The 9,109-nt window shown below is 42.9% G+C and overlaps 1 protein-coding gene across 1 annotated transcript; it reads right to left on the minus strand.

Moving 5' to 3' along the window:
• Window positions 1-1,187: 1,187 nt before the first annotated feature.
• LOC145551340 (terminal uridylyltransferase 4-like) lies at window positions 1,188-8,166 on the minus strand. The gene is made up of 11 exons (XM_081605832.1): window positions 7,649-8,166; window positions 7,504-7,581; window positions 5,834-6,050; window positions 5,744-5,791; window positions 4,942-5,024; window positions 4,749-4,864; window positions 3,804-3,958; window positions 3,130-3,230; window positions 2,362-2,872; window positions 1,785-1,958; window positions 1,188-1,703 (listed from the first exon to the last, which is right to left on the minus strand). The coding sequence occupies exons 1-11, from the start codon at window positions 7,703-7,705 to the stop codon at window positions 1,615-1,617; spliced, it is 1,629 nt and encodes a 542-aa protein (XP_081461958.1). The 5' UTR covers window positions 7,706-8,166; the 3' UTR covers window positions 1,188-1,614.
• Window positions 8,167-9,109: the final 943 nt, after the last annotated feature.

The following is a 9,109-nucleotide window of genomic DNA, read 5'->3' on the forward strand; positions in this document are numbered from 1 at the left end:
GCTTCCTAAGTGGACAGTTTGATTTCACATTAGTTTGATTTACTTGGAGTTATATTGTGTTGATTAAGTGTTCCCTTTATTTTTTTGAGCAGTATGTATGTACGATTTTATATTATTTTTCCATGACAGGTGAGGCTCTGCCTCACTTGCCTCCCCTGACCGCATGTCACTGGTATGTATGTATGTATGTATGTATGTATGTATGTATGTATGTATGTATGTATGTATGTATGTATGTATGTATGTATGTATGTATGTGTGTATGTATGTATGTATGTATGCATGTATGCATGTATGCATGTATGTATGTATGTATGTGCTGTAGGCTCCGTAGCCTGCCACAGTGCGGGCCCTCATTCTTCTATTTCTTATTAAAACATTTATTTTTGCTCTTATTTCTTCTTATGTCAGTTTTGGTCCTCCATACGCCTGACCCAACAGATTTAGCTGATGGACCATCACTGTTTGGGTCTTGCCTTGTGGCTCTATGCCTAATTTTTCCGTACACTTCCCATAAACTTAAATCTTTATCTCTGTGTGTGAGCTTTTATCTACAAACTCATGTGCTAAATGCTGTGTGTCCAGTATTTCTTCTCTGATTCTCGCAAACTTCTGGTTTTGTCTTCGAAGTTCACAAACGCTATTTAACGGAAGCTAGTGCTAACGGGTTAGCTAGCCTCCATTCAAATATCTACCCTTAAAATACTACGACTACATGTTCTATAACCTAAACTAATGTATTTGTTTTCATCTTATTCTCTACCGTCATCGTTACATTTCGTTTCTGTATGTTTCTTGTTTTTAAGGGGAAAAAAAAGGAAAAACGTGAAGTCAGGAAACGGAAGTGACGCTCAAACAGTTTTCACCCACTTCAAAGTAAGAGCATGATATGACCGTGTAATTACTGGCAGATTTCTTAACATGCGACAACCAAAATTCAAGATGTTGAACTTTATTCAAATGAAAGTTTACTAAACAGTCAGTTTAGAATTTATCCAGAAATATTAATTTAGGGGAAACTATTAAGTGTGCTGAACGCTAGCTAAAGTTTTTGCTAAAAGTTAGCATCCACTTAGCATTTTTTATATCCTGAATTAAACACCATTTCTAGTTATTACTAGGCTGCATTTCTAAAACTGTTTCAGCTTTTCTTGTCCTCTTGTAAGTAATGAAGAGCAACACCAGACTTGTTTGCTTTTTTCTTTATTTTTTTGCAGCTTTTTCTTCGTATTTTTCTTTTTTTCCCCTTTTTTCTTGCTTTTGGCACTACATACTGACACGTTAGGTTGTTTTAAAAACAAACATCTATTCAAAGCCTTCATCTTTCAGCAAGCAAAGTATGAATACAGCTAGTAAAAATAAAGGTTTACAATTTATCCTCCTTTACACATAAAATAAAAACACTTTTTTTTTAACCCCCTCAAAAACGGGGGCATTAAAATATTTAACATTTGTATCACAAATCAATGTAATGAGACCCAAAAAGTAAAACATAAAAACTGTACAAAAATGATAAAATTCATTTTTTTCTTCTTCTTAAAATTGTCCATGTGATCAGTTGATGCAAAGAGTACATGATTTTGCTCTGTTACTGACCAAGAACTCTAATTAAAATCATTTCTTCTGCTGGATGTAATTCATGTTGACTGGATGCCGAACATGAGGAACCAGTGGGAAGTTCGGATTGGGATGCACCACAGAACCTTTAAAACAGGAGAACAGAATCAGTAAAACAGCTCATTTCCCCTGCAGACCATTGAGCTCCTGGAATCCCGTGGTCCAACCTGGAGCCAGGAAGGTTTTCCCGGGCTGGAAGTCGCCGCCGCCGCCCTGCTGGATGAAGTTCTGCGGCATCCGGTAGGGCCAGGAGGGAGACAGGCTGAACTGGGGCGGTTTGTTGTGCTCCCACAGCCGCGAGCCCTGGCTCACACCTTCAAACTGGACCTGGTGGCCCGGTTCTGTGACGAAAAATATTAAAACAAATGTTTTTATTTCTCAGACATTCCTGTAATCTTCTGAAGTGAACATCTGGATAATTCAGGAATGAAAGGAACCACTTTGTGTTTCTTTGATGCTTGTTTTACGTACTACACTGCAAAAAATCAAACTCTTACTCAGCATTTTTATCTAGTTTCTGGTGCAAATATCTTAGTACCGTTTAAATAAGACAAAACTAACTTGCGCATAATTTTTAGCAAGATGTGGAAACTTGTTTTAAGTAAATAATTTCTTAATATTGATGAAAAAGTTCTAGTTCCACTGGCAAATTACTTCACTTATGGGAAAAATGTTAGAGAAGCTGTAAAACAAAGATCAACCTTTGCTGGTGTGAACATAACAGGGTCAGCAAACAGGAAGTACCTGACTTCACCACCGTGCCGTTTCCCATCAGCGCCCCCGGCTGCGCCATGTGGTTGTGCCACTGTCCGTCCCGACCCGGCGCCATGCCCATCTGCCGCCCCGCTGCCGGCTGGGCGAAGATGATGCTCGGGTCGTTCAGGTTCACGGAGCTGCCGCCGCCCGTTCCCGTGGGGCTGCCGTTCCCCGACACGGAGCGCAGGGGGGCAAAGGTCAGGCCGGGCGGCGACAGGCCGCCGGCGGAGGCCGAGGCGAGGACGGGGCCGTGGATGGGCCAGGAGGAAGAGGCGATGTGGGACTGGTGGGAGGGCAGCAGCCCCAGGGCGCCGAGCGCGGCGGGGTGGAACTGGCCCGTGTGGGAGGAGGGGAAGCTGAAGAGGGACAGCGGGACCTGGGGGGGGCCGACGCAGCCGGTTTTACTGTGGGACGTCTGGGGGGAGCCGGAGGACAGCGGGGAGCCGTGGGGGACGGCGGCGGGCTGCGGGGAGTAGGGCGGAGTCTGACGACTGTCCGACTGAAAGAACCGGAGCAGAGAGCCGTGATGCATAAACGATAACCGTAAACACTAATGTGACGGAGCGTCAGGGCATCTCTAAGTTTGAAAAGCCAAATATTTTGCCAAAAAAAAGTTACAATTTCTTGAGTATCAACAGTATAATCTTCTAAATTTAGGTTTTTAATTATGCATTTTATTACAAACCTTGAAAAACAAATTCAAGCTGAAGCATTTTTCAGGATGTGAAGCAAACGGACCGAGCGGTTTGAACTCACACATTCAGAAGGTTGTCTGGTTCTTCCAGGAGAGTCGGCCGCTGCCGCCGCCGGGATGGGGATGGACTGGGAGTTCACCACGCTGCGCACCATCAGAGGAGCTGCAGCAAAACGCAGAAACAACAGCTTTTCATTCATGTCCAGCCCTGCAGCTCCATCACAGCTGTCAGCTGTATCAGGAAGAGGCCCACAGCATCACAGATACCACACCGTACCCGACAGTTAGGAACTTTTATGTCACAGATTGTTTTTCCATCTGATAATTTGGTAGATTCAGTTCGATTTTGGACCAAAGTTGTAACATTTGTTACGTTTCCAGCTGCTGTGGTTCTCAAACGCTCTCAAAAACCTGTTCCCCTCCTGGCCTGTGGGGGCGCTGCACCAAAATCTCTGAAGACGCTGAGAAAATGTAAAATGTAAACTAAAATGGAGGCGTCAGATTTTAGCTTTTAGCTTACAACCATCAGTCATTTCTCCCACCAGTGAGTTTTGGTTGTTTTTACCCAGGATGGAAGAATTTGGAAGCCATTTTTCATTAATATCTATAAAATGAGTTGGTTGACATAAAATTGGCCTGATTGACCTTTTGACCTCTAGCTTTCACAAAACAAAGCAGCAGAAAGGAGCTGCTGGACCTGGGGAGTGTTTTTACTGACGCACGGCCCTCTGCTTACTGGGGGCGGCGGCGTTCCTCTGCTTGAGGTGGCGGTTCTCGGGACAGTCCCGCCGGACGTGTCCCATGTCCCCGCACTGAAAGCAGCGTCTGTCCTTCGGCTCCCGCTCGTCCTCCTTGTTGTCCTCGTCCTTCTTGTTTTCCTTCTTCTTCACCCTGAAGGAAAAAACAAGAAGACAAATAAAAACCTGCAGCGTGTGAAGGTCCAAAGCTTTTCACCAAATTACTGTTTCACTGCGAGAAAGACTTTTAGTTCTCACTTTACTTTTGGTTTGATTCAACTAATTTATTCCCAGAATAAGAACAGGGTTTGGGTCACTTTCTTTCAAAGTGTTTGCTTTAAAAGTTGAGTTTAATCAATTAGAAAAAGCTGATTTTGGTACACTAAAGTCAAAAAGAGAAAGAAAAACAAGCAGAAAAAAAACTGAGTTTGAAACGTCAGGAATTTGAGAAAAAAAAAGTTTTTTAATGATTGGAGCTTGTAAAATTGAACATTTTTGACTTTTGTAAATTTTCCTGAGTTTCAACTTTTCAATCTAACAAATTTCCAAGAAACTTTTCTGAGATTTTTTGGCACAAAATTAACTTGCAAGTAACTTCAGGTAGAAACAGAAGCTTGTTTCAATCCATCTTCAGATTATTTCACTTATAACATTTTTCCCAAGTTGTAAGTGAAATAATTTCAAAAATTAATTTTGTGTTACTTCCACCGTAATGTTTGCACTAGAAATTGATCAGGAACACTTTGTGTTTTTGCAGTGCATCTGCATCAAGCACCAACTTTAAACAGATCAGATTTGTGTCATTCTTGAATTGCAGTCGGACCACAGAAAAATCAGTCCAAGGGCCACAAATGGCCCCCGGACCACACTTTGAACACCAGTTAAAGCATAAAGTTGTTCCTCCTGCTGCCTTCAGCGTAAAGGACAAGCTGTCAGAGGACGACCTGCGTCTCTTCGGGCAGTCCTTCATGTAATGTCCGATCTTCCCGCAGATCCGGCAGCAGCGGTCGTTGGGCACCAGCTCGCCGTCGGTCAGCACCTTCGAGTCGAAGAAGTATTCCTGCAGAGGAAGGCGGCGCAGATTTAACCCCCCCGGTTCATCAGGAAGCCTGGGAGGGAAAGCGTGGAGGAACGTACCACTTCGGTGCCGGGGATGGGAATGAACGGCGTTCCGAACAGCTTCCGCCCGTTGATGAACGCCTTCATGATGAAGTTCGTCACTGAGGGGTGGAAAAAAAATCCATCCGGCTTAAAATCTGAAGATGCTAAGCTAACTAAATCTGTGCAGAACTAGTATTAATAATAAAAAACATCTGATGAATCTGAATTGTTCAAATCGAACTGTTTGGAAATGGACGAGGGGTTCCTCAGGGCTCAGTCCTCAGCCCACTGTCATTCTACTGGCACAAATAAAATCCAAACCAAACTCCAAATGCAGAAATGCTGAATAAAACACTGAACTTTGATACTTTTTGATAACTAGAATCAATTCCATGCTGAATCGAACTGAAATAAGTTTTGTTTAAAGCTTTTCTAGCATCGTTTTGTACGCGGTGATAAACTTGGCTCTGGCCTCCGCTGTAATAAAGACGATATAACAGAAAATATAAACGGATAATACATAAAAACTAGTTAGATGTGAAAAATATATTCAGTCAAAAAAAAAGAACAGACTGGAAACATTGAAGCTGCAAAGTGTAACTTTCATAAAAGTATGTTTTTAAATATTTGCCCCATCTGTGAAAAGAAAAAAACTGATTTTTCTGTGAACTGGATTAACATATTTGCTTCATTCGGTGAGATGAATCTTTAGTTTTTACTCATCAAACTGCATCTGCTGGTTCAGCTCTGGTTTCATTTGACCTCTAAAGTATCTCAGATGATGTACGGCTGATGAAGTGCAGATTTAATAAACGTGAGTTTTGCTTTTCAGACTTACTTTTACGTGACACTCCAGCACCGAGATTATGATTCAAGTCAAACGGATCTGGGAACAGAAAACATGTTAAAAGTTAATCAAACCGCCGGCGGAGCTCAGCAGCAGGTGAAAGCAAAGCGGCCCGGTCAACTTCGATGGCGATGCATTTGCTGGTCCACTGCTTCTCGAACGTGGTGAGGCGTTTGTGCTGCCGGATGCTGATGACGTGCTCCTTGAAGTCGAACTCTTCGGTGTAGAAGCGAAGCAGGCCGAGCCACAGCTCCCCCACCGACTCGGTGTTGGGCTGCCGGTCGGCCAGCCGCTGACGCTGCGCGACAAGAACAAGGCTGAGAAACCTGCCGCCGTGTAAACGTGTCACACCAGCTGATAATTATTGACGAGTTTATTTGTTTTAAATATCTGAATTAAATATTGAAATATCTGTCTTTCCCCTTTCATCCAGTTTTCACTTTATGCTGTTTTTCTTATTTTTAAGCAGTTACAAGCGACAGTGAGGAAACTTGAAACTGCTGCTGTGCAAGTTACCCAGCAGGCCGTTGCTAGGCAACCGGAGTTCGAAGGGAACTTCAAACTGCTTTTTACCCAGCAGGCCGTTGCTAGGCAACCGGATTCAGAGGGGAACTTCAAACTGCTTTTTACCCAGCAGGCCGTTGCTAGGCAACCGGATTCAGAGGGGAACTCCTACCCAGCAGGCCGTTGCTAGGCAACCGGATTCAGAGGGGAACTCCAAACTGCTTTTTACGCAGCAGGCCGTTGAAGCAACCAAAGAGTGAGTGAGTTAGTTGACTCCAACCCGGCTTCACTCGCCGTGAGAGGTGGAGCAGCTAAAGTCTTTCCTCTGCCTACATCCCCCAGAATGCTGTGCGGTTCTGGATCAAAGCTCAGTGAATATTCTATCAGATCTCTGTAGATTAGGGCTGTTGTAAACGATTATTTTAGTAATTGAGTAATCTATAGATTTTTCTTACGATTAATCGAGTAATCGGATATAAACAATTATGAAATAAAATATTGGTAAATCTTCCATAACACCAGTGTTACTATCGGATATCAACATCAGTCTATTTTTTCCACATTTGAGCTTCCCTACCAGTTACTTTTTTGTAGACCGGGGGAGAAACACGGGATATTTACGGCTCCTCCGTTCAGAAACTCATCTACCAGCCATGTTCCGCCTCCCGTTTGTTCAGACCGGGATGATATAAGTTTATTGTGCGGTTCGTCCGTAAAGCTGCTCTTACCTTGTAAGCATTAACCCTCAGCCTTGTTCAGTCTCTCCGCTCACCTGTATAAATCCTCCTCAGCTTCTTCCCGCCGTTCAACCAGCAGCTCCGGAGCAGAAATGCTGCTGGACTCCCGGCATCGCGCCGTCATTTTAAGGATGTTTATTGGTCCCACAAAAACGATGAAAACCCGGAATTATCACCAATCAGTAAAATCCCCGCGGGCCGAACTTGAAGATTGGACGTTATGCCGCTAACACGTAGCTTCCGTCAACAACTCAGAGGCAGAAGTCAGAGCTCCGCGCAACGCAAATAATGTTCCGGCTGAAACACGGGGCGCTAAATGATAAAACATAAATTAACGAAGCTTCGAGGCAGGTCGATTTTCCTCGAGGAATTTTAATAATTGAGGTACTCGAATCACTCGAGGAATCGTTTCAGCCCTACTGTAGATATCGATCAGGTGTCCGATTGACACATATTGTTGGCGATTTATCGTCCAGCCCTGCATCAGACCGGATGTCAGAGAATCCTCACCAGCTGGTCTAGGTCGTCACAGAAGAAAGCGTTCCAGCCATCCACCATCCGCTGGGGAACCGTCTGTCCGTCGAAGATCTGGAGCAGGGAAGCTGAAAGGTTAGCTCACGTTTCAGGCCACGATCAAAGATCAGAGGGTTTTTACCTCCTGCAGGACGGGGATGACCGGCGGCTGCCTCTGCTGCAGGAAGTAGAGAACCATCAGGATGTAGGCGTAAGACTAGAGGCTTCCTCTGGAGGCGTCGCCGATGTCGCACCGCTGAGGAGACACAGACCGTCAGAGTCCAACAACTGAAGTTTGTGACATTGTCCAACAACTGAAGCATGTGACATTGAACAGACAGTGAGAAAGAGAAAGAGATTTAGATTTAGATTAAAAAAGATAAAAACATAAAACCCCTTTTAGGCCTTCAGTTAAACGTCGTTTAACTGGGACTCTAACCCTCTGGGACTTTAGTCAAAAACCCCGTTTGACAAGGACTCCAACCTCTAGGTTTTTAGTTAAACGTTGTTTAACTGGGACTCTAACCCTCTGGGACTTTAGTGAAACGTTGTTTAACTGGGAAGTTTTCCGGGGGGCTTTACATCATTAAAACATAAACAGTGAGAAAGAGAAATAAAAAGAAATGAATAAATAGATAAAAAGTAAAGGTAAAAACATTAAAAACATCAAAACCCGCACTCTAACCCTAATTTAGCCATAAGCTACTTAAACAAGTTGAGATTTAAAGGCACCCAGTGTTTCAGCTGTTTTACAGTTTTCTGGAAGTTTGTTCCAGATTTGTGGTGTGTAGAAACTGAATTCTGCTTCTCCTCGTTTTGTTCTGGTTCTGCATGCAGAGCAGAACCAGAACCTGCAAGTCACTTTATGCTGCGGTGCTAAGAGTAAACAGGAGATCTCGCAAAGGGGCGATTCATAAACACACAGTGAAGAGGCTGAGAGGTTAGAGAATGAGAAAAGGTACAAAAATAAATAAGAAGGTGAGATTAAACATAAAATTATTTGGCTCATCTGCTTGGTGCATCATCCTTGTCACTGATTCAAATGTAAAAAAAAAATCTTAATTGCTAGATGTTAAATATTTTCCTTATGAACAAAACGAGCAATTAAGGCAAGATATGATATGTTTAAGGGGATCCTCCTCAGTGACTGTTCAAAATAGATCCAGCAGAGGCTTAGAGACAGTTTATAAATGTGACTGATGTGTTTAACTTCTGAAAAAATACCCTATAAACACTTGTACTAATTTGTTTGTTTATGGGTATTGTCATAGGTAAAATCTTTTATTTTTACACGTATGTATGAGTTGAAAAACAGGACAAATACAAAACTTAAATTTATGCACATTTATTGACTTGCATTCACAGATTTAAATGTCTACCATGCATTGTTTAATTGACAGTAGTCCCACCTTACACATAACTCCTTGTTTCCATAGCAACTAAAACAAACAAGAACCTGACACAGGTTGTTTGACATCATCATGCCACCAATGTTCTCATCTATGATGTCATAAAGGTTCAAAAGATTATTATCATCATTTGGAATACAAGAATTTTCAGTTTGCCCTTCAGCTGCCTCTGGATCCACGTACAGAGAATTTCA

Source organism: Poecilia reticulata, chromosome 4 (genome assembly GCF_904066995.2).
Source record: "Poecilia reticulata chromosome 4, P_reticulata-male-v2, whole genome shotgun sequence".
Lineage (NCBI taxonomy): Eukaryota > Metazoa > Chordata > Actinopteri > Cyprinodontiformes > Poeciliidae > Poecilia > Poecilia reticulata.

Bases quoted from the DNA above. Each gene is read 5' to 3' on its own strand.
- LOC145551340 (XM_081605832.1), bottom strand. From the start codon at position 7,705: ATGGTTCTCTACTTCCTGCAGCAGAGGCAGCCGCCGGTCATCCCCGTC. The intron at 6,051-7,503 runs GTGAGGATTCTC...CTTGTCGCGCAG, and splicing joins GTGACGACCTAGACCAGCTG to CGTCAGCGGCTGGCCGACCG. The intron at 3,231-3,803 runs GTAAGCAGAGGG...GTTTTGCTGCAG, and splicing joins GAGGAACGCCGCCGCCCCCA to CTCCTCTGATGGTGCGCAGC.